The sequence below is a fragment of the Eleutherodactylus coqui genome, chromosome 3 (assembly GCF_035609145.1).
Source record: "Eleutherodactylus coqui strain aEleCoq1 chromosome 3, aEleCoq1.hap1, whole genome shotgun sequence".
Lineage (NCBI taxonomy): Eukaryota > Metazoa > Chordata > Amphibia > Anura > Eleutherodactylidae > Eleutherodactylus > Eleutherodactylus coqui.
Window position 1 is genome coordinate 8,343,528 of NC_089839.1, and position 25,677 is coordinate 8,369,204.

A 25,677-nucleotide genomic window follows, 5' to 3' on the forward strand; every position below is an offset into this window, starting at 1 on the left:
TTGGGTCCCCCTGCGAGGATTCCCGCTCCCGGATCCGACCCGTCTGCAGGCGGCCTTACTGATAATCATTCAGATCTTTTCATGAACTTGTAGCTGCATCAATATATCGAAGAATGATATTCTAGGAAATCAGGACCCAAATATATCCCTATTACACCCGAAGATACATTCCCTGCCTGATACTGGAGTAACCGCCCTGACGAGGACGATTCCACCAGGAACCTCTGGCTGTCAATCTTCTAGTCTGATGGCTTTCAGGTGTGGCTTCGGTAAAAGCAAGATTCGTTATCTGTGATTTCAAGGAATGGGCGCTCCGAGACCTCTGATGTGTCCTGTGGTGCCCCGCACAAAGATGTCCGCAGCGGATCCTTATGTCCACGGTCGGGCCGTGCGGCCTCCATGGATTGGACCAGAACCGATGCGTTACCAGTTGTCCTTCTTTGGACCACTTTTTGTGACTACCAACCACCCGGAACCCCACAAGAGCAGCCATCACAATAAGGACCCTAATCCCAATCACTCCGGTCCTTACTAGAGATGAGCGAGCGTACTCGGATAAGCACTACTCGTCCTGAAAGATTCGGGACGCGCTGCGGAGCGGGGAGCTGCAGGGGAGAGCGGGGAGGAACGGAGGGGAGATCTTTCTCTCCTTCTCTCCCGTCCGCTCTCCCCTGCTCCCCGCTGCGACTCACCTGTCAGCAGCGGAGCGTCCCGAATCTTTCTTTCAGGACGAGTAGTGCTTATCCGAGTACGTTCGCTCATCTCTAGTCCTTACGCTTCTTTTTCCTGTTTCCAACATAAACAGAGCTGACGGCCGACTCGCTGTTTATAGAATAATGCAGCGGTTTCCTTTAACCCCTTAGTGACGGCCAATACACCTTTTTACGGTGTTTACTAATGGGCTTTAAACCTGCACAACCATCTCTTTAAGGCGGTGGCTTATCTGACTACTGACAGCCAGGCTCCTGCTCCAACAGCCAGGAACTGAGAAACCTCAGACCCTGCAGTTTAACCCCTTACATGCCACAATCTATAGCAACTGCAGCATGTAAGCCGATGACAGGGGCAGGGGGCTGCTCTTGCTACTTATTGGCACACCGCAATATGATTGCAAGGTACCCATGGATTCCCATAGCAGACGGAAGCCTAACGAAGGCCTACATGTCTGCCGTGCAACTCGGCCTAATAGACGCTAACAGGTTGGTGCCGTTGGCATAGTAGAATGCACTACACAAGTACTGCAGTGTACTATCCTAGCCATCGAACAATCACATCTTTAGGTCCTATTGAGGGACTAAAAAAATGTAAAAAAATCCAGTTTAATCTAACAAGAGGCGACAATGTTTCTGCACAAAAACCCGTTTCAAATTGATAAAATACAATAAAAAAAATATAATCGGTATTTCCGCGTTTGTAACGGGCCGCACCATGAAAACATTTTTCAGACGCGGTGAACGACGTAAAAATAATTTTTACAAGTAGCGTCACAATTGCTATTTCTGTTGTCTTCGCCTCCCAAAAAAAATGTAATAAAAAGCATTCACAAATCACAGGTTCTGGTAAAAACAAAAACTACAACTCTTCCCGCAAAACGCGAGCCGCCACAGAGCGCCGCTGCCGGGAAAAACGAATGTGCTAGGTCTCCGATTGCGGCGCTGCAGAGTCCATTGTGCTAAAATGTCTATAAACTTGGAATCGCAGTAATTGCGCCGACCATGAATGCTGTGAAAACAAAACCCCCAAAACAATGGCGGAATTAGGTTTTTTTTTTTTTGTTTTTTTTTACATTTTCACACATAATCGCCCTTCTTCGTGTCACCTGTGGAATGGAGATTATAGCTGCTAAGGGGCGTGGCTAGGCAGTCGCAGTATTACAGCGTATGTATAAGTGCCAGGTATGCATGAGCTGTTGGCATCAACAACAATGGCGCCCATGTATAATGCACTAGATTGCAGCACGGAATTCTTGCAGACTGATGGTAAAGTAGATCTAGGTCTTTGTCCCACAGGCATATTTTGCGCAGTGTATTGCCCGCGCGGTACGCAGTGAATGTAACCATGTGATTTCGGTGGGTTCGTTCACATAAGCGTATATTGCATGCGTATTTTATTTGCTCAATGCTCTATTTTCCTGCACATTTGCGCGACCATGGAGTGTATTGAACTAACTTCCTTACCTGGCGCATGCTTGTGTGCTTTGTGCGCGCAAAAAATACAGTCAAATGCGCACAGGTGTGCACAAAGAATGCAATGCCCATCGTTCAAATACGCATTGCAGACGCCGGGGTGAATGCGCCTCCACCCGTGTGACACCGGACTAACGAACATTCCTAGGTTCATAGCAGCGCTGCAAAAAAATGCAGGGAAGGAACCAACCAATATGGCCGCCATGACTGCTCCAGCGGAGCTCTCTAGCACAGCTTCCCCAGAGGCCTGGACAGCCGCAGGCCCGTCTCACTGTGGCGCCTCTTTGGCTTCGCTGGACCAGGAGGCTTTGTTGCTCCTCAGCTGGCTGAAGGATTGCTGAGAGCCGCGGGGGGCCGGGGGCTCCGGGGGTCAGCACTGATGATGCCCCAGTCCAGTCATGCTCTGTATTAGGGCGGAAACGCACAGCCATAGGTGCAGCTCCGCTCGCCGTACGGAGTGTAGTTGTGGTTGGATAAGGGAAATTTCTTCCCCTTCGCCAGCCGTTCAAACTCCGTGCCAGAGCACCAGGGTGTGAGAAAACGCTGCGGGATGATAGGTGCCACCCGATGTATTCACTGCGTGCGGGGAACACGGCCGGTCCCACCATCCCGCACGTAGTATTCAGTATGTGCATGGAACGTGGCCGGTCCCACCATCCCGCACATAGTATTCAGTATGTGCATGGAACGTGGCCGGTCCCACCATCCCCCACATAGTATTCAGTATGTGCATGGAACGTGGCCGGTCCCACCATCCCCCACGTAGTATTCAATACGTGCGGGGAACGTGGCCGGTCCCACCATCCCGCACATAGTATTCAGTATGTGCATGGAACGTGGCCGGTCCCACCATCCCGCACGAAGTATTCAGTATGTGCGGGGAACGTGGCCGGTCCTACCATCCCACATGTAGTATTCAGTATGTGCATGGAACGTGGCCGGTCCCACCATCCTGCACGAAGTATTCAGTATGTGCATGGAACGTGGCCGGTCCCACCATCCCGCATGAAGTATTCAGTATGTGCGGGGGGAACGTGGCCGGTCCCACCATCCCGCACATAGTATTCAGTATGTGCGGGGGAACGTGGCCGGTCCCACCATCCCGCATGAAGTATTCAGTATGTGCGGGGGAACGTGGCCGGTCCCACCATCCCGCACATAGTATTCAGTATGTGCATGGAACGTGGCCGGTCCCACCATCCCGCATGAAGTATTCAGTATGTGCGGGGGGAACGTGGCCGGTCCCACCATCCCGCACATAGTATTCAGTATGTGCATGGAACGTGGCCGGTCCCACCATCCCGCATGAAGTATTCAGTATGTGCGGGGGAACGTGGCCGGTCCCACCATCCCGCACGTAGTATTCAGTACGTGCGGGGAACGTGGTCGGTCCCACCATCCCGCATGAAGTATTCAGTATGTGCGGGGGAACGTGGCCGGTCCCACCATCCCCCACGTAGTATTCAGTATGTGCACGGAACGTGGCCGGTCCCACCATCCTGCACGTAGTATTCAGTATGTGCACGGAACGTGGCCGGTCCCACCATCCCGCATGAAGTATTCAGTACGTGCGGGGAACGTGGCCGGTCCCATCATCCCGCACGTAGTATTCAGTACGTGCATGGAACGTGGCCGGTCCCACCATCCCGCACGTAGTATTCAGTACGTGCGGGGAACGTGGCCGGTCCCACCATCCCGCACGTAGTATTCAGTATGTGCACGGAACGTGGCCGGTCCCACCATCCCGCATGAAGTATTCAGTATGTGCGGGGGACCGTGGCCGGTCCCACCATCCCCCACGTAGTGTTCAGTATGTGCATGGAACGTGGCCGGTCCCACCATCCCCCACGTAGTATTCAGTACTTGCGGGGAACGTGGCCGGTCCCACCATCCCGCACGTAGTATTCAGTACGTGCGGGGAACATGGCCGGTCCCACCATCCCGCACGTAGTATTCAGTATGTGCACGGAACGTGGCCGGTCCCACCATCCCGCATGAAGTATTCAGTATGTGCGGGGAACGTGGCCGGTCCTATCATCCCCCACGTAGTATTCAGTATGTGCGGGGAACGTGGCCGGTCCCACCATCCCGCACGTAGTATTCAGTACGTGCGGGGAACGTGGCCGGTCCCACCATCCCGCATGAAGTATTCAGTATGTGCATGGAACATGGCCGGTCCCACCATCCCGCACGTAGTATTTAGTACTTTCGGGGAACATGGCCGGTCCCACCATCCCGCACGTAGTATTTAGTACGTGCGGGGAACGTGGTCGGTCCCACCATCCCGCACGTAGTATTCAGTATGAGCGGGGAACATGGCCGGTCCCACCATCCCGCATGTAGTATTCAGTACGTGCAAGGAACGTGGCCGGTCCCACCATCCCACACGTAGTATTCAGTACGTGCAAGGAACGTGGCCAGTCCCACCATCCCGCACGTAGTATTCAGTATGTGCGTGGACCGTGGCCGGTCCCACCATCCCGCACGTAGTATTCAGTACGTGCGGGGGAACGTGGTTGGTCCCACCATCCCGCACGTAGTATTCAGTACGTGCGGGGGAACGTGGCCGGTCCCACCATCCCCCACGTAGTATTTAGAACGTGGTCGGTCCCACCATCCCGCACGTAGTATTCAGTACGTGCGGGGGAACGTGGCCGGTCCCACCATCCCCCACGTAGTATTTAGTACGTGCGGGGGAACGTGGTCGGTCCCACCATCCCGCACGTAGTAGTCAGTACGGGCGGGGAACATGGCCGGTCCCACCATCCCGCACGTAGTATTCAGTACGTGCGGGGGAACATGGCCGGTCCTACCATCCCGCACGAAGTATTCAGTACGTGCGGGGAACGTGGCCGGTCCCATCATCCCCCCACGTAGTATTCACAGCAAAGAAATTGCAATAGTGAAAACAAAACCACTAAAACCCTATTGAAATCAGTGCTTTCGTTTTGTCCTTTTTTTTTTTTTCCCGTTGGTGTGTTCATTGTTGCCCTTGGGGAATGGTAATATGGCGCGTTAGAAACCACACTGCGATAAATGCGTGCATCTTCACCGCCATTTTGAGACCATTTCAGTAAAAACTGTCAGAAACTGCAGCAAAAATGCATTTGGTTTTCACCGCTCCATCGGAATCTCCTTCTCACTATGCTCCGCTCTATTGGTCTAAAGGATACTGCTCTCTCCTGGTTCTCCTCCTACCTCTCTGACCGCTCTTTCAGTGTTTCCTTTGCTGGTTCTATCTCTGCTCCACTTCCTCTCGCTGTCGGGGTACCCCAGGGCTCAGTCCTTGGTCCCCTTCTCTTCTCTATCTATACTGCCCCAATTGGACAAACCATCCACAGATTCGGCCTCCAATACCATCTCTATGCTGACGACACCCAACTATACACCTCCTCCCGTGAGATCTCTGGACCATTCCTCCAAAATATCACCGACTGTCTGTCCGCTGTCTCTAACACTATGTCCTCCCTTTTTCTCAAACTAAACCTCTCTAAAACTGACCTCCTTGTCTTTCCACCTTCTAACCGACCTCCCCTCAACATCTCCATTCCAGTGTCTGGCACCATCATAACCCCCCGACGGCATGCCCGATGCCTTGGGGTCACACTGGACTCTGACCTCTCCTTTGCCCCCCATATCCAATCTCTGGCCCAAACATGCCACATGCACCTCAAAAATATTGCTAAAATACGTCCATTCCTAACCACGGACACGCTAAAGACGCTCGTGGTTGCGCTCATCCACTCCCGGCTTGACTACTGCAACTCGCTACTCATCGGCCTCCCCCGCACTAGACTCGCTCCGCTCCAATCCATACTAAATGCAGCAGCTAGACTCATTTTTCTATCCAGTCGTTATTCAGACGCCTCTGCATTATGCCAGTCGCTGCATTGGCTGCCCATCCACTGCAGAACTAAATTTAAACTCCTCTACCTCACTCACAAAGCTCTGCATGGCGCTGCGCCACCATACATCACCTCCCTCCTGTCAGTATACCACCCAGCCCGCTCACTCCGATCCGCTAACACAGTCAGACTAAACACCCCTGTAATACGAACCTCTCATGCTCGCCTACAGGACTTCACTAGAGCAGCACCCATCCTCTGGAACGCTCTACCCCAAGGCATCCGGACAATTCCCAATGCACGAAATTTCAGACGTGCCTTAAAAACGCACCTCTTCAGGGAAGCATACCAAATCTCCTGACCTAGTCCCTCACCCCTCCTTATGGTGCTCCACCCTGGTTGCCTTCTGATAAATGATCTGTACATAATATTTCCTATTGCCTGTGTTCCCCACCCCTGCACCTCCTGTACCACCCTCAACCCATTTGTGTCTAACCCAATGTACCTTATATTGTAATTGTTGTATTGTTTTGCATTTATCCATGCCTGAAAGCGCTGCGGAATAAGTTGGCGCTATACAAATAAAGATTATTATTATTATTATTATTAAAATAGACGTTTCCCACCTCCCCACAGGAGGGATACGTCTGACCAGTGGATATCGGTTATCTTCCGCAGTCCCATTGCTGATGAATAGAGCAGCATTGTGCATGTAGGACCACAACTCCAGTCAGTCTGCACCCCACTGCAGATTGGGGATAAATGCCTGATCAGATCTCCAGTGACCCCTGAGATGAGCACACGGGGGGTGCCTTGCGAATGAAGTGGCCGTGTCCATACTCAACTGCAGCTCCATTCACTTCTATGGGACTGAGGAATTGATTTATCTGCGTCCCATAGAAGTGAATGGAGCGGCAGCTGACTGTGCACACCACCGCTCCAATCATGTGCCAGGATCGCGGTTGGTCCCTGCAGTCAGTCCTCCAGCGATCAGGCATTTATCAATCTTCCTGTGAATGTCTTTAATTGGAAATGCCTTTTTAGAGTTGATGCCGCCGGCTCTATTAGGGATGTATGAGGCTCATAACTCCGCAGCGTCTCCTTCTCTACAGCAGTGATCTACAAGCAACGGCTCTATTAGTAATGTACGAGGCTCAGAACGCCTCAGCATCTCCTCCTCTACAGCAGTGATCTACAAGCATCGGCTCTATTAGTGATGTACGAGGCTCAGAACGCCGCGGCATCTCCTCCTCTACAGCAGCAATCTACAAGCGCCGGCTCTATTAGTGATGTATGAGGCTCAGAACGCCGCGGCATCTCCTCCTCTACAGCAGCAATCTACAAGCGCCGGCTCTATTAGTGATGTATGAGGCTCAGAACGCCGCGGCATCTCCTCCTCTACAGCAGCAATCTACAAGCGCCGGCTCTATTAGTGATGTATGAGGCTCAGAACGCCGCGGCATCTCCTCCTCTACAGCAGTGATCTACAAGCGCTGGCTCTATTAGTGATGTACGAGGCTCAGAACGCCGCGGCATCTCCTCCTCTACAGCAGCAATCTACAAGCGCCGGCTCTATTAGTGATGTACGAGGCTCAGAACGCCGCGGCATCTCCTCCTCTACAGCAGCAATCTACAAGCGCCGGCTCTATTAGTGATGTACGAGGCTCAGAACGCCGCGGCATCTCCTCCTCTACAGCAGTGATCTACAAGCGCTGGCTCTATTAGTGATGTACGAGGCTCAGAACGCCGCGGCATCTCCCCTTCTACAGCTGCGCTCTACAAGCGCCGGCTCTATTAGTGATGTATGAGGCTTAGAACGCCGCGGCATCTCCTCCTCTACAGCAGCAATCTACAAGCGCCGGCTCTATTAGTGATGTACGAGGCTCAGAACGCCGCGGCATCTCCTCCTCTACAGCCGCGCTCTACAAGCAGCTTCTGGTTCCTTACAATGTTTTGGTTTCTATATACTGATTTATTAGTTTTGGGAATGCAGAATAATACTTGGTATCTGCCGGCTGCGAACCTCCCAGCCCTGAGTGTAGCTCATGAATAATGTACTGAAACGCCTCTTGGGACGTGGAAACCATCAACAAGCTGCCGATAGCAGATCTGTCCTGTTGCCTCTAATAGTCTGAGTACACAGCGCCGGCTCGGTAACAGCTTATGTCATTGGAAGAACATGCAGTGTAGGGTCATCTCTAATGTGCATAAGGCATCTGTACCGTGATCGCCGGCGCAAGGAATCCGGGGTGCGTTTTTTTTTGTTTGTTTGTTTGGTTTTTTTTTTCAAGGATTTTAAATTGAAATTAAAAAATTAAATCATGGTATTTGTATAGCGCCAACTTTATTCCGCAGCGCTTTCAGGTAATTATTACTAATTACCCCCCACCAAGCTGGGTTCTCATTTTACCGACCTCGGAAGGATGGAAGGCTGAGTCAACCTCGAGCCGGCTACCTGAATCACACGGGGATTGAACTTGCAACCTTCAGGTTGTAGGCGAGAGCTTACATTCTGCGCCACACGAGGCCCCTTAATTGATTTCAGACACCCCTCCCCCGACCCTCAGAGGATCCGGTATCACATATGTGATTTCGCGCTCGTGCCTCCCATCACCTCTAAGAAGTAGCGATCCTGCAGTGCGGCTTTCTGCCACGCCGGGGGATCGCCAAGTGTTTCCAATTATTTTCAATGGCAATCCTTGCATCGCATCGCATCGCAGTCGCACGCCATGTCATGTGTTTCCAGCCCCATTGTAAACAAGGGGCGAGGCGGTCAGAGGGAGCGACCACGGATGGGATGGGCTGCCATTTATTTCCCCGCAATGCGATGTGGGAAAAAAATCACCCCGATATATGACCCTGTTCAGAAGCATGGCGTTCAGATTCGTGTGAGATTTGTCCGTCTCGCAGCGCATTAATCTCGTGGGATTTCCTCGCGCTTTGGGCTGTTCAGACACACATTTTTCTTGCATGTGAGAAAAGAACGCCGTACGTCTTATTTTGGTCCGTATTGGGGACTGAGCTAGCCCCGGGAAGTCTATGGGAGGGTGTGACTGCGCGGCGAATACGGATGCAGCACGTGTTTCCACTTCGTCTTTATGCATTAAATCAGTGCGGCCGCCTTGTGTGTTTTGGTTTTTTTTGTGCTCTTGAAAACCGCAGTGCGCAGGGAATCTGCGCAGTTTTGGTCCGTAATAACGTGCACATTTCACGGACCGAGACTGAATCTGCCCTAAATGTGCCGCCTGCGCGGTTATACAACGGTCAGATGTCCGCCAAGTTCAATGTGAGAGGAGCCGCCGCTGGATGGGAAGAGGGTCAGAATGTTCTAGAATGTCTGCGGCTGTGATGGGAAACAAGGAGAACATGTCCGCACGGCCGTGTACGCTTATGGATTACAGCCGTTAATGATTACAAGTCTGCAAACCTTCTTCAAAGTGCAGAACTTGTTGGAGGAATGACGGGACCCCCGGGGGGCGCCGCGCCGATCAGGGTCAGCACCGGCCCGTTAATGGTTAATAAGGCCCATCTAGCGAGTGTTTCTTGGAGTGACAAGACGCTCTGATCGCCCCGTGTCTGTCAGGCCGGCGTGAGGATCGCAGTACCAGCGATGGCTGGAGGGATCTGCCAGGAGCCATTAGAGACCAGATGCTAGTGGGGTCATCATGGCTCCTGGGCATCTCTGTGAGGAGCTCAATATGGAGGAGCCCCTGCTGGTGACCTGTGACCTCTCCTTCCTCCTCGGCCTGAAGGACAAAGGGCGTATTTATGAGGTAACTTTATGACAGGATGTTATACTGAGGCACTCGGGTCAGTCATCCCTGTCCTCACAGGCCTCCAGCGGGGGGGCGGCAGCCAATCACATTCCTGCTTTCATTTTAAAAGCGGCAGTGAGAAGATGGAAGCTGGAGTCTGATTGGTTGCTACGGGAGGCATGGAGACGGTTGTCGAGCACCTATACATGAGGCCCAGGAGTGTACTGGAGGCCGCACAGGAAGCGGCGCGTGCGCACACAACTCCGGTGGCGGTAGAGCCGCGCAGTCTCCTGGGTTATACACAACAAGGGGGGTGTGTTATTTCACTCTATAAGCCGCCATCTTGTATTAACGGGTTTAGAAACTAAGAAGCCTTTTACACAAAACAATGAGCGTCCAAACAATCTTTGCGGATTTGAACGATAATTCATTCCATGTAAACGCGGCCGGCGATTCAACGACAATTCTTTAACTTCGCATTCATTCTATGCAGCCATAAAAGTAATCGTTCGCACGCCGTCGCTCGTGAACAGCGGCCGCTCACAATCACCGGCGCAGGGAATGAAGGAACGAGAAGCGGATGACGGTGCAAACGATTAATCTGCCTGTAGAAACGAGCCAAACGAGCGACCTCGCCATCCCTCACCCCTAGATTATTTACCGCCATGTATGAGGAGCCCGAGGCCGCGCTCACACGGCTGCGAAACTCGCATGAGATCTGTGCGCCGCGGGACGCACAAATATGAACCCCGTTCTGTTGTACGTAGTCACACGTCAGCAATGGTTTCATGGCGTGTTCTAACTCTGTTCTTCGGAACGCGTCGACCCTTGACCTCAGTGGGAGCTTTAATGCTCCTCCTTTCGATCGTCTATCACACGTGAAACTCACGCAAGAGGATTGAACCTTCACCGGTGCGAAAAGCGCCTCACATCCGCGGGTAAATGGCACGTTCCCAAGCGCGATGTCTGGCTCGCCTGTCTGTAGGCAGCCGGAGGCCTCATTCACGCGGGTGAGTGAAGTACTGGTCAGTGAAAAGCTGACTGATTCCGCCGCAGGCGTGATATATGCGTTTTACCTCCACTTTTGTTGCGTTTCTAACCTGCGAGTTCCGTCCGAGTGTGATCCGTTTTTCACACGAATTAAAAAAAGAAAATATGATCGCCGTTTGCTTTCATTTAAAATGCCTGCTGAAATCCATGGTTCTGCGTTAAAAACGGAGCACGCGCGCCGTTACGTGTTTTTCCATTTATTGTGTGATTTTAGTGCATCAAAATGTTCCCAAACCGGACAAACTGCGATATATTATGATGCGCAGACCATTGGGCCGGCAAAAAAACCAAACTGGCACCTGTGAATGTCGGAAGCACTTAATGGTCGGAGGTCTGTTAGTCGCAAACTCAGACGGAACTTTTCCGTTAAACTCGCCGTGTGTACAAACCCTAAGGGCGGCTTCACGCGGGCGCTCGCGATATTGCGGCAAGGAAATATCATCGTTGTTAACGCAAGTCTTGAACGTCGGAGCGGCTTGCGACTTTTCTCATGAGAAAGACAATGGGACTTTCCAATGTTAAACACATCGCGCGAAAATCGCAAATTTGGTAAACAATGTGATAAAAAGCCGTCGCCATGGGGAGACGTGGGCGATGAGGAACAAAACGCAGAAAGATGGGGCATGCTGGGGTTTCATGATTCTGCGCTTTCACACGCTCCTCACATCGCACGTTTTACTGCCAGTGTGAAGCTTGGGGTTTATTTATGGAGCCTTTTCTGACAGGTTTGTGGTCTAATTTGCGCCGGAATAACGGCGTACTATTTTAACGACATATTTATTTACAATTGATTTGCACCACAAAGAATGAAAAATTACGACTGGCTCTGCCAATTTATTTCTTCCGTGGGTGCGGCCTCCGCGTGTCAGACGATTCCGAAACATTTATGAAGCTAAATGTTAGAAAACGGGCGCTAAAAATAAGCGCAGATTAGTCTAAATAGCACAAATTTGCCCAATCTTTCAGCTTCTGAGGTAAATTTTGAGCGGTCAGTAACGCTAGGTCACTTTGGCGCATCTGTGTGGTTTTTGACACAACTAAGCACTCTATGGCGCATTTCTCGTCATTTTGGCGCTGGCATTGCTCTTGGTTTTAGGAACTCCTCAAGTGCTTTTGTTTCAGTGGGATAACGTCCGTCATACGGCTGCGAATGCCGCCGCTGTAGGAATCGCACAGCGCGCCGCACTCTGAGGTACATTTTTGAGCGATGTCAAACAAATCCCTATTTTGTCGCATCTTTGTGAATTTTGGCGCATCTCAGCTCCTTTTGTCGCCTCCATTGTCTGCGTGCGCCTCTTACGTAAACGTTGTTAAAATTTGGTGCACTTTGAACATTTTTGGTGCGTCTACTGTCCTCGTGTTTTTGTTTTTTTTTGTTTTGTTTTTTTGCGATTTCTAAATATTCACCACATTTACAAGCGCCATTCCGCTCTTCCATAGATGTGCCGTAGTTTACACCTGCTGGGAACTAGTATAAATCTGGCGCAGCTCACGCCGTTATAGATAAATAAGCCCCTTGGAGTGTTTTTGTGTATTTTTGTGCCACAACGGCCGACGTCCTGCAGGCGTCTAAGACTTCGTACTTTTTATGCTTTTTTTGGCTGTGGTTCAGAAACTGGCCGAAACGCGCCAAAAAACACAAAGTGTAGATTTAGCCTAAGGACCGGTTTGAAGACTGGCATGTTTTGGGGTACCTGTGGATGCTGCACCCCTCTGCCAGCATGTCTTTACACAAGGGGGGCCGGGCTGCGGGATCACGGGGGTCTGTCACTGCTAGAGGTTCCAATGTGATGAATACTGATTGACGCACATCATTTGGCGCTTATTTAATTTTTTTTTATGCTGGCCGAGCATCAACTCGCGGGGATAAATGACTGCTACTACGATACTGCACCCCCGCAGACATCCCGCTCTATTTTAGTGCGTAATTGCAGATTACGCCGCACAATTTTGCGTGACAAAGAACACCCCTGGAACTAATTGGGCTACTTAAGTCATGGGACGGGTGTGTCGCACGCACATATATGTCCTGGTCGGCGCAAAAAAGTACAGTGGTGCGTTTTTTCACCTACACCTGAGTGAAGCCAACCTTATGCTTGCTGAACATGAGCGATCAGCTGATGGACAACCATTTGCTCATTCTTCAGCTGATTGTTGGTCCCTTTACATGGCGTTAAGGGGAACCTCAGGCGCAATCTTTGGTGCAGACAGCTCCATTCCCACTGCAGTGGTGAGACTTGGCATTACAGGCATAGTTTCCATTCATTGCAATGGATACTCAGCTTGCAATACCAAGTCAGGTCACTGCAATGAGGACGGAGCTGTCTGCTGAAATCGGCTCACTGCACACCAGCCCGACAGCTCATCAGTGGGGTCCCGGGCAGCGGACCCCTGCCCATCTATCCTAAGGATTAGTCATGAAGAGTAGGCCATCAGTAGTTTACAACTGGGACGTAAGCTGGTAGCCTAGTAGTGTCTTCAGTCCACAATGAGAGGGATCAGACCTGCTCACAATCATCACCTTCTTGCAAGGTCAGTTTGTGTTGGTGATTCACTCATTGTCCCTGCAGAGAACCTCCAGATATCACAGAGCAAACAGTCCTCCACCCTGCGGGTGACGGCGCCACCAAGAGTGGGTGAAGGGTCACAGCGAGTAGTCGGGGTACGGGGAAGAGGGGGCACTGCTTATACAGGTAATAACTGCTGGTGGCCATTACTAGTTATCACAGACCATGTCCCAGAACTTATCTTTAGCTGATCAATGGGGGTCCAACCTCTGACACCCCACCGATCACAGGTAGGGGGAGTCCCAAGTGGACCTGAACGAATAGAGCGTGTGGTCACACGTGTGTTAGGCTGCCGGAGATAGCGGAGGACTAATGAACGGAAGAGTAGTGCGCTCGCAACCGCCACCTTATTCACCGATTTGCACTCTTCTCGTGATCAGTGAGGGTCCCAGAGGCCAGCCCCCCAATGATCAGATATTTATGCTGTGGACAGAGAGAAGTTCGTTTTGTGGGACACCCTATTTAACCCCTTCAAGACAAAGATTTTCGTTATTTCGTCCTCGCCTTTAAAGGGCCATAACTTTTTATTTTTCCATCAACTTAGCTTTATGAGAGCTTTTTTGTGGGACAAGTTGTTTTTTTTTTTAAAGGGTACTATTTAATATACACCATATAATGTACTGTAGAGAACTGCTGTGTGCGTTGGGGTCCCCCTACAGTATGTAGTGTAGAGAACTGCTGTGTGCGTTGGGGTCCCCCTACAGTATGTAGTGTAGAGAACTGCTGTGGACATTGGGGTCCCCCTACAGTATGTAGTGTATAGAACTGCTGTGTGCGTTGGGGTCCCCCTACAGTATGTAGTGTATAGATCCGCTGTGGACGTTGGGGTCCCCCTACAGTATGTAGTGTAGAGAACTGCTGTGTGCGTTGGGGTCCCCCTACAGTATGTAGTGTAGAGAACTGCTGTGTGCGTTGGGGTCCCCCTGCAGTATGTAGTGTAGAGAACTGCTGTGGACATTGGGGTCCCCCTACAGTATGTAGTGTATAGAACTGCTGTGTGCGTTGGGGTCCCCCTACAGTATGTAGTGTATAGATCCGCTGTGGACGTTGGGGTCCCCCTACAGTATGTAGTGTATAGAACTGCTGTGTGCGTTGGGGTCCCCCTATAGTATGTAGTGTATAGAACTGCTGTGGACGTTGGGGTCCCCCTGCAGTATGTAGTGTAGAGAACTGCTGTGTGCGTTGGGGTCCCCCTACAGTATGTAGTGTATAGATCCGCTGTGGACGTTGGGGTCCCCCTACAGTATGTAGTGTATAGAACTGCTGTGGACGTTGGGGTCCCCCTATAGTATGTAGTGTATAGAACTGCTGTGGACGTTTGGGGTCCCCCTGCAGTATGTAGTGTATAGTTTGCTGTGGACGTTGGGGTCCCCCTATAGTATGTAGTGTAGAGAACTGCTGTGGACGTTGGGGCCCCCTACAGTATGTAGTGTATAGAACTGCTGTGGACGTTGGGGCCCCCTACAGTATGTAGTGTATAGAACTGCTGTGTGCGTTGGGGCCCCCTGCAGTATGTAGTGTAGAGAACTGCTGTGTGCGTTGAGGTCCCCCCTACAGTATGTAGTGTATAGAACTGCTGTGTGCGTTGGGGTCCCCCTACAGTATGTAGTGTATAGATCCGCTGTGGACGTTGGGGTCCCCCTGCAGTATGTAGTGTATAGAACTGCTGTGGACATTGGTGTCCCCCTGCAGTATGTAGTGTAGATAACTGCTGTGTGCGTTGGGGTCCCCCTATAGTATGTAGTGTAGAGAACAGCTGTGTGCGTTTGGGGTCCGACTCAGTTGTTGTCCTCTTCCTCTCTCGCAGGGACACTGCTGGCCACATCGTTAGGCTGGTCGAGCAGCACGGCAGCGACATTTGGTGGACGTATCCTATAGAAGAGCTGCTTCCGGAGTCTGTGCTTAAGCAGGTATGTACAGATAATCTGACACGCCGTTCTAGTGGATGGGAATGAGCTGCAGTCTAAGACCCTTCAGAGCAGCGCTCCACAAGATCGCCGCTCGTCTAAATGGCCTTCACAGAGGCTGGAGCAGATTGTATTAGGTAATGAATGATCTACATGAAATTGCTTGCCCCAATATACTTTCATCATTGTTAGCAGCGCAGTCCCCCGGGGTCCCGTCTGTATACATCACACAGTGTGCTGCTTCTTGGAATACCCCTTCTAGTAAAGCCCCTCCCAATAATGCAGTGTGCATGTCTGTAACCTCTTCATTGCTTCCTGTGTTTGCTAGGCCGGCAGCAGCGCCAGTGCGCATGAGTTTGAGCCGGGGCGAGATGTGCTGGACATCTGGTTTGACAGTGGAACATCGTGGGTCCATGTACTAGAAGGTAGGAGCTCCCTGCAGAAACTGCAAGACTTAAAGTGACCCTCCGGAGAAACAAAGATGGCCAAACCGCTTCTCTGGCTTCGCGATGCACACTGTACATAATATACATCAGTAGTCTGAGACCCCCACATGCTGATCTGGCTGGACTGCTAACATAGGCAGCAGTAGTTAATCAAAACAGCATGTAATGTCTTAAGGCCTATTTACACGCAATGATTATTGCTCAAAAGCCATCGTTTGACCGATAATCATTGTAGGTAATTGCTCCCATCTTTCACTCGTTGGCTTGATGATTTTTTGGTGAGCATAAAATCCATCGTTCAGCCAGAGAAAAGATAACACAGTCTGCATGCTGTGTTTGCTGTCCATGGTGCTGTGTTCTCCACAGGAACTGCTGATGACATTGTATTCAGCAGAAAGCCAGTGGCAGATTAAAGGAGCTGAATGCAGAGAACAGACCACCTGCTGTTCTCTGCATACAGGTCCAGGAGGCCCGTTTACATGCAAATAAAGGTGATAAGCTGCTAATGGACATTAGTGTCCATCGACAGTTTATGCAAAACAATCTTTTGAATGATTATCTTTGCATGTAAATGGGCCTTTAGACTACTGCTGTGTACTAATACACTGTGCATCATGTAGTCAGAGAAGCTATTCAACCATCTTTGTTTCCCCAGGCCCAGAGGGTCATATTCATGGGACTGGCTGCTGTAGCCCTGCGGACTCCACTGCCGGTTGTTTTCTATCTGCTCACCACTCCTGTATGGAGTCCCGTTTGTATATAAGCATCGCGATTGGAGGACTGAGATAAAAAGACTGAAGGGTGGAAACCTTGTAAAACGGAGACCAAAGATATCGCAGCCTCGCATAATAACCCCGTTGGTTCCATCCCAGATCCTTCCAGGTTTCCATCCTGATGCAGTTTCCTGCATAGAAGATGGAAACCCAGAAGGAAACCGGCGCTGGAAGTCAGATCGCAGCGTGAGGAGCCGAAACCGTGGTGTCCAGTTCTTGCAAAACTGAACCCCATCATATCCTGACAAGCTATAGCTGTACGGTGGCGCTCTGTAGTTATGGCGCTGCTTGCTTATCTCCCATCGGCTTCTATGGCCGTTATGGACACGGCGTAGCCCAGACTCCCTTAACTCTTTCCATCCTCCTGGTCACCTTGTACAGGACAGTGTTCCTATGACGGTCATGTTGGGCTGAGATGGGACCGCCCGTCTGATGCTCTTGTCCCGGTGACCCTGACGACTGCTCCTCCTGCTGGCAGCTCAGACCTTACGATGTTTGCTTAATTTTTAACCGGGTAATTGGCGCTTTATGATGCCCATATCTGCTGACAGGTTACTGCTGAGCCTATCAGTCACACACTGGCTTTAGATGAAGCATGAGATCATCTCCTCTTTAATCCCGTCCTACTAACTGCCATGTATGTACATCTGGAACTGCAGCACTAGAAGTCCTTTCAGGGCACATTCACACGGATCGCTGCAGACTTCATTTGTCCCTATAGCTGCGATTCTCAGTCCATGTAAACAAAAGCCGATGAGCGCCGGTAGAAGTGCTTGTAGATCGGTGTTCGGTTATATCTAGCAAGATTTAACCCTTTCCAATCCACTGTACTGGCTCTAGCCAGCAGATGGCGCCGTTGTGAAATGGCAGAAAGAGAAAGCCTCCTAGGAAACCCTAATTGCAAAATTGGATTGCAAAGGGTTAACTCCTGATAACAAACCTCATAGGGTTGTCCTCAGGACAGGCCATCAGTCAATGATCGGCAGGGGTCTGCCGCTCAGGATCCACAGGTGACGGACCCCAGCCGATCACCTGACTCTTGGCACCGCTGTCAGTACAGACAGTGTTGATAGCAGATTGCACTGTTTATAGTGCAGCGGCCTGGGTTGGTAGTGCATTGAATTCAATGGGAGCTGCACCTGCAGTACCAACCTGGGCCAATGCAATACGGACAGAGCTGTCTGCTTCCTGCACTGTCCATGCTGACAGCGGTGCTGGGAATCGGCTGATTGGGAAGGGGTCTTGAGTGGCAGTCCCCTGCCGATCCACTATTGATGACCTACCCTGAGGACAGGTCATCAGTACGAACTCCTGGAAAAACCCCTTTAATTCATTCCCTCCCCAGGTTGTAAGCTCACGTCCTATGGATGCTGCGGGCTGAGAAGCTGAGCAACAGGAGGCGGCTGTGAGTGACTGCTGGCCTCCCACTGTAACAGTGGGGATCAGTGAGAACACCGAGCCCCACTGTTAACTCTTTACATGCCGTCATCAATGTTGATCTCTGCATATAACGGATTCACAGATGCTTTTTTTTATATATATATTTGGCCTCCCAAATAAACACAAGTGATCAAAAAAAGCCCCATGTACCCCAAAATGGGAACAAAGTTATATAATACATTACATGCACTCAAAGAATGGTACCAATAAAAACTACAGCTCGCCACGCAAAAACCAACCCTCACGGCCGGGGGAAAAATAAGAACGCAAAAGGAACAATCTGGAACTAATTAGCCGTTTCAGTCGGTGTTTTGTTTGCCGTATTGTCCGTTCTGGCCATCTATTACCACAACGTGCGCTGAGCCTACAGGACTATGAAAAGCTAAACCATTTTCTGATATAGTTTCTTTATCAATTCCTCATGGATTTCAAGATGTCTGCTTGCTGTCAGTGAATGTAAACCTCAGTGAGTCTGCCCGGATCATGGTGACCTAGATGATTACAGTACATGTATTGCAACAACCAGTTGTTCCCCTGCGTGTCCACGGCACGAGCCGGGCTGACGTACATAAACCAGGAATGTTCCCATTCACTGACAGCAAATGGAGATCTTAAAAAGCCCCAAGGAATTGATGAAGAAAAGCTGTAATGCTGGAGACTTCTGCCTGTTACCCCTGAGGGGTGCAGCTCCTGATGTGTAGCACATCCTGCCGGGCTGTCGTCCCCGTCTGCTGTTTACGATCCCACATTGTCCTTCCGTGTTCCGCAGACGCACAGCAGCGCGCCGACGTGTACATGGAGGGGAAGGATCAGCTGGGCGGATGGTTCCAGTCCTCTCTGCTCACCAGCGTGGCCTGCAGGAATAAAGCTCCTTACAGGTAAGTTCTGGAAATCCCTTTACTGAGCTTAGCTCGGCTTACATGCCTTATCTTCATTACGTCTCGTCTGCTTTAGGGTTGTTGTTTTACTTCTAATATCTCTTACATTTTTTTAGAGTTTTAAACCTTTTCTTTTTTTTTTCTGCCCCTATAAGGGACTTTGGGGCCTCATGTCCACGGGCTTAAAATCCGCAGCGTTTCTCCCGCACGCGGATCCGCGCCCCATAGGGATGCATCGGACAACCGCAGGTAGTTAAATACCTGCGAATTTAATTTTTCCCGTCAGGCGTGGATCCGCGTGCGGGAAAAAAAATGGACATGCTCCATTTTCGTCCGGATCCGCGGGAGACCCGTACCAGAATTAAACTCACCTGCTCTGGATGATGCGGTTCTTCCCTTCTTCGCGGCCGGATCTTCTTTCTTCGGCCCGGCGCGCCGCCGGCGTGCCGAGCACATCCGCCTGGACGAAGAAAGAAGATCCGGCTGCGAAGGAAGGAAGATCCGCATCGTCCGGAGCAGGTGAGTTTATTCTGATTTTTAGGCCTCATGTCCGCGGGGCAGGAGGGACCCGCAGCGGGCCTGATTTTCCCTGTGGACATGAGGCCTAAAGGGTCGTCCAGCTCTAAACTATCGCTAGCCTATTCTCAGGTTAGGCCACTAGTAGTAGATCGGCACAGATCAGTCACCCGAGACCGCCACCGATCAGTTTCATTCCCATTATGGTGGCCGGACTGGTTATTGCACCCATCGCCTGTAACACATGTGAGAGCAGCTGCATGGCTAACAGCTAAATGGGGGGGTCCTGGGCGACCGATCCTCACCGCTCTACTATTAATGGCCTATCCTGAGAATGAGGTATTCATAGTTTACGACTGGACAACCGCTTTAACTTGTGACCACTTGTACTACACACAGCAATACTTCAGTACTGCAGCATATGGTATTTTTCAGTGTTGCCCTTTAAGCAGCCCCCCTGCACTGCACATCAGTACCCTGCAGTTGTGCTATGGGGAGCGATGAGGCTCCGCCGGGACACCCCCCTCTGCTGGCTGCTTAGATGCACGATCAGCTTTAAATACAGCATCTAAACGGATAACCGCCATGATGGAAGCTTCTAGAACGGTGTAAGTGATGCAGGCCTTAAGCTGAAGTCACACTGTGGGAAAGCTGCTGGCACGTACGTCATAGGTAACCATAGAGTGTCTATCTGGCATCCATCAGACTGGTCTATATTCTTCCAGTGTATGGAGGGTCTGCGGTGCCGTTCTATTCAGAGACCCCCTGCAGAAAATAACAAATGTCTTTAAACATGGGAGCCTACGGGCGACACATCTGCACGCCCATAGGGTGGCGCGTTTGGGAGGATTATCCGAGTACGCTGCAAACGCAATGACCTTATAAGCTCCCTGATTTGGCTCTTCCGTCCTGTTCATAAACATTTAATTTCAGCCTCACCAAGCAACTATCAGGTCTTCACATATTACTAATCTCTATTCTTGTCACCCGACCTTCACTCTTCGGATCGCGGTCGAAGGTTTGTTTATATAGGGGCGCCATAATTGTGCTGATTACGCCAAACGAGAAGATTCAAAATTGGTTCGCCCATAAAAGTTGATCACCTGGAAATGCCAGGAACAGATAAGGACGTGACTGTAACATCGTTTATTGCGCTACGTGTTGTAAAAGGCGAGCACTTTACTACTGCTAGATTACTGCGGGCGGCTGTACAACATATTCATACAATGTCGCCAGGCATTCCCAGCACAGTATGGCGGGCAGAATAGAGCAGTGTGCCGACCCAATCCATCCACGGCCATGCCAGAATGCCGGACGGCGGTCCGACGGACTCCATTCATGTCCATCTCGGGACCCATCTGGCATTCTGTTTTCTCGCTCCTGTGATGCAACAGGAAAGCCTATTACGGCGGTGCGAACCGCAGACGCCAAAAGCACGCTACCAAAGAATCCGATGTGGAAAGGATCAGATTTTGCCCTGGTTGGCAGTAGACTAATATCGGTCAGTGCTTTGCCCTCCTCACCCGTCTCCATCTCTTTCAGAAACGTGGTCGTCCACGGCTTTACCTTATCTGAGAAGGGAGAGAAGATGTCCAAATCCGCTGGGAACGTGGTGGACCCCGATGTGGTTATTAATGGGGGAAAGGTAACGCTCTTCTCATTGGGGCTACGCAGGGATTTTGGTAACACAACATCGAGTTTCAGAAAAGTCATGTGACAAATATTTGTGCGACTAGTCTGTGATTTGGGGCCTCGTAGCGGTTTCAGAGCTGCGTGGGGCTGTTTAAAAAAGACACTGGCAAAAAGCCGATCGGTTGCAGGTAAGTGGCTGTTGCACGTGACTTGTATTTCAATCTAGGATGGCAAACTTGTGTGCGACTATCAAAAGTGTAACCGTTTTGGATTTTCTGTAGATGTTGTGCTCGGTCACTTTGGAAGGGGGCGCTGTGGAGGTGTTATTCCATTCTCCTATTTTACATACATTTTGCAGAGGAGCATGGATGGCCTTATACGTCTCCTCACACCTTCTAGATGCTCTCCTCCTTAAGTAGCACCGTTACCCCTTCCATCCCACGTCATAGGCCTTCATCCCAGCCAGCGAGCAAACCTACTGATGAGGGACGAAAACCCCAAAACGCTCTGTCTGCACCCGGTTATCGGCTCCTTCTGGAGAAGGCTCTAACTTTGGCTCACATTCCCAGTCATTGTTACAAGGCTGACACTGACTTGCAGAATGCTGCATTCCAATAGGTGGCGCCGTAGAGACATTGATCTTCATTTGCATAAACGTCCCAGAGGAGCGTTCTAAGTCTCTACACGTCTGCTAGGTGCTCTCCTTAGGAGAAACTGTACCCCTCCCGACCCACATTACATAAGTACAGTAAGTACCACAATAAGCACCACCGTGCAGCCCCATTGGCAATCATTAGACTCAGTGTTGCCAGTGACACGGCGATCTTGTGCCCGAGCGTGGCTGCATGATGGCTCTCACAACTGTTTAACGTCCGCTGGTTTTAAAGGGGTTGTCCCGCGGCAGCAAGTGGGTCTATACACTTCTGTATGGCCATATTAATGCACTTTGTAATGTACATTGTGCATTAATTATGAGCCATACAGAAGTTATTCACTTACCTGCTCCGTTGCTGGCGTCCTCGTTTCCATGGAGCCGACTAATTTTCGCCGTCTAATGGCCAAATTAGCCGCGCTTGCGCAGTCCTGGTCTTCTTCTTTTTTCAATGGGGCTGCTCGTGCTGGATGCCAGCTCCGTGTAGCTCCGCCCCGTCACGTGCCGATTCCAGCCAATCAGGAGGCTGGAATCGGCAATGGACCGCACAGAAGCTCTGCGGTCCACCGAGTGAGAAGATCCCCGCGGCCATCTTCATCAGGTAAGTAAGAAGTCACCGGAGCGCGGGGATTCAGGTAAGCGCTCTCCGGTGTTTTTTTAACCCCTGCATCGGGGTTGTCTCATGGCGAACGGGGGGGGGGGGGGGGGGTTGGGAAAAAAAAACCCCGTTTCGGCGCGGGACAACCCCTTTAAGGTTTCTGCTTGACCACAAGGGTTGTCATTAACCATGGTGGGTATTATGAGGCAGGCGGCGCCATACTAATGTTCCTTGGCTTCTTATGAGGCCCCCGGCTTGTGGCCCCTAGGTGGCCGTACAGATACATTTTCTTGGTTCTTATTTTCATAAATTCAAGCTGTTTCATTACCACCAGATGATACCTGATCAGTGGGGGGTCTGACCACTGAGACCCCCATTGATTGCCACAGAGATGTCCCCGTGTGACTGGCGGCAGTGTGCATACTCGCCCAGCACTCCATTGGTTTCAGTGGGATTGCTGGAGACAGACGGATACAAACAATCGGCTATCTCTGGCAGTTGAAGTGAATAGAGCAATGGCTGAGGATGCATGCTGCCCGTCTCACAGGGGGACACGAGACCTTTGTTTCTGTGATCGGTGGGGGTCCCAGCAGTCGGACCCCATCAAACAGATATTTATTCCGTATCGTGGTTAGAAAACAACTTGATTTTACGGGAATCGCCCCTTTAATGTGGTTTTTCTAAAGTAACTGCCCTTGAACAATATGGCATGTTGTTGGGCTCTCATTACTGCCATCTTCATGCGGCTGATCATTAGTCTGGAGATGAGCAATCCTTAATATGATGGCAGCACATCCTCTGTTTATACGGGAAGACGCACATTTTATGCTCACATAGCCGATCAGCCCAAGAACCTCTTTGCTCGTTTGGCCGCTGATTTCCGTCCTATTTCCCCGGGCTGATTGAACATTTGTACTTGACCTTCGCCGGGTAGAACCTTACAGCTTGATTGCCTGCTTTAGAATAAGTCATTAATGTTTGATGAGTTGTTCCGATCCCGGATCATCAGGATGAAGGCTTCCAGTAGTCCGGCATATTAGCAGAAGTGCTCAACAGTAGGAGGTTTTAGAGGGGATCTGCCTCTAACTTGTCTGAACCGGAAAGAACGGTAAGAAGCAAATAAACCAGCAGAATTCTGTACGTTTTATGAAGTGTTTGGATTTCCTGACTTCCTGGGCTTGTGAGGTGGAGACATAAAATCTGCTTCTTACCGCTTGTACCGCAGAGGTCTCATTATCGTTTCTCCCTATTGCTGTCTCCTGAGATTCTTCATTGTTTTAGTTCTAACAAAGCTGGACTGCAGGATGCCGGATTAGAGGGATTGTCCTGCGCCTGCTGACATACAGTCTGACCGCTCTTGTAACCTTATGTTCTTTAGGACAAAGTCAAGGAGCCGGCGTACGGCGCGGATGTCCTGCGCTGGTGGGTAGCTGAATCCAACGTCTTCACAGAAGTAATGATCGGTCCGACAGTCCTGAACTCGGCACGGGAGGACATCAACAAGGTAACACTCCACTATGTCCGGCAAGAGCGGCGTGGTCAGAAGCACTTGTGACCACCGCTACATTCCTATAGGGACATGCAGGCCGCCTGGGCTCACCAATCAGATACTTATCCTGTGGGTGGGTGATAGGCTATCTTCATGGCACAGCTGCTTGAATTGCAGCAGCATCCAGTTTCCGTCTTGGTTCAGTCCGGCCCTTATAGCCAATCACACAGCACATAGAGTTTGGCAAATGCCACCAGGCTTCTGTTTAAGAGTCGGTTCAGACTTGGTGGATTTGCTGTGGATCTTCCTCAGTGGAAAAAATCCACAGCAAATCCACATCAAAATCTGCACCATTGGAATTTTTTTGAATTTGCTGCAGATTTCACTTCTTCAACTTCATTTAAATTGAACTGTTTAAATCTGTTGCAGATCCGTACCAAAATCTACAACAAATGGTGCAGATTTTGAAGTGGATTTTGGTACAAATTTGCTGTGGATTTTCCTCAACAGAAACAATTCTGCCACCTGAACAATTATCAATCCGCTAATCACGGAACCGTACAAAGTGAGCAATAATCGTTCAGCGTAACCACGGCCTTCGCTTCTAATAACCTGCCAGTATTGGGCCCATGTAAACAGGCAGTTCATCTATACACGACTGCCTGTTCATAGTGAAGGGAGGATCTGCAGCATGCTCCACTTCTACTTGGTAATCAATCATTACTCCTGTGTGAAAGCTCAGCAGCAATGATTGCTGGGAGGACTGTCGGGCGTTTAAAGGGGTGGCGCAGGGTTAGAAAAACATGGCTGCTTTCTTCCAAACACTGTGGGTTGTGTCTGGTATTGTAGCTCAGCTCCCATTCACTTCAGCAAAGTGGAGCTGCAATACCACACACAACCCTTTGGAGAAGGGTGGTGCTGTGTTTGGGGAAAAAAAGTAGCCATGTTTTTCTAACCCTGTACAACCATTTTATGTTCCCGACTGTAAGGACCCTTAGGGATATTATTTAAGCAATGACCTCTCCCCTTACACCCATTGCTGAAAAAATGACCACCATCAAGAAGTGTGCCTTAGCAATAGGCTTATTACAAAGTGTCCCTGGCAAGGAAAGACCTTTTTACACCAGATGACTGTTGGGCGCTAAAATGCCCAGTGATGCTTCTACATAGGAGGATCAGCGCTCAGTGAATGGAGGTGGAGCGGCCAGAGATGGTTCCGGTCCGCCTGCCTCCATTCACAGTAAACAGACAGTCGTTTATAGATAAAAGACTACTTGTTAAAACGGAACGATGCAACACCAGACGCCCGATGACTGTACGGTCTGCATGAAAGATCCCATTTATTGCTGATCGCTCTTTCCCTGCATGCAGTTACACTGCTCAATTATCATGAAAAACGCTCAATCAAGCCGTATGCCTGATAATCGTGTAAAAGAGGCCCAAGTGTTTATTACTTTTGCAGCTTCCCCACAGGGAAAACAAAGCATTAGGCCTCCTTCCCCACGCTGTGCTACAGTGGAGAATAGCGTGAACAGACGGCTTCCATTGACTGCAATGGAAGCCGTCCGCGCGTACACCCGAAGCAAATAGAGCATGCTGCGGGTGAGGACAGGTGAATTCACGGTGCGGAATTCCCCGGCGGCTGTAGCACAGCGGAAGATAGCTTGAAAACGCTTCCCCGCCCACCACCGCCACGTCACATGACGCGGCGGAGGTGGGCGGGGAAGCATCATACGGGAGCGAGGGCGCCGGATCCGCAGGTAAGTATGGGGTCTCCTAGGGGGCGCCGTGACGGGCTCCGCCACGGAATTTCGCGACGGAGCCCGTCTCGGCCATGTGCAGTCGGCCTTACAGTGTCCAATCACATCACTGGGTTGTGTGAGTAATGCAAGACCGGTTGAGTCCTCCAGAGAGAGAGAGACGCTCTTTATAACCACCCTCCA

At 50.6% G+C, this 25,677-nt stretch overlaps 1 protein-coding gene across 1 annotated transcript in view; it reads left to right on the forward strand.

Moving 5' to 3' along the window:
• The window catches only part of IARS2 (isoleucyl-tRNA synthetase 2, mitochondrial), a 69,247-nt gene that overhangs the window by 35,590 nt on the left and 7,980 nt on the right, over positions 1-25,677 (forward strand). Inside the window, exons 13-17 of the mRNA XM_066595088.1 lie at positions 15,211-15,313; positions 15,639-15,735; positions 18,739-18,847; positions 20,906-21,008; positions 23,624-23,749. Of these exons, the coding sequence (XP_066451185.1) occupies positions 15,211-15,313; positions 15,639-15,735; positions 18,739-18,847; positions 20,906-21,008; positions 23,624-23,749 (538 nt within the window). The remainder of the gene's footprint in view (positions 1-15,210; positions 15,314-15,638; positions 15,736-18,738; positions 18,848-20,905; positions 21,009-23,623; positions 23,750-25,677) is intronic.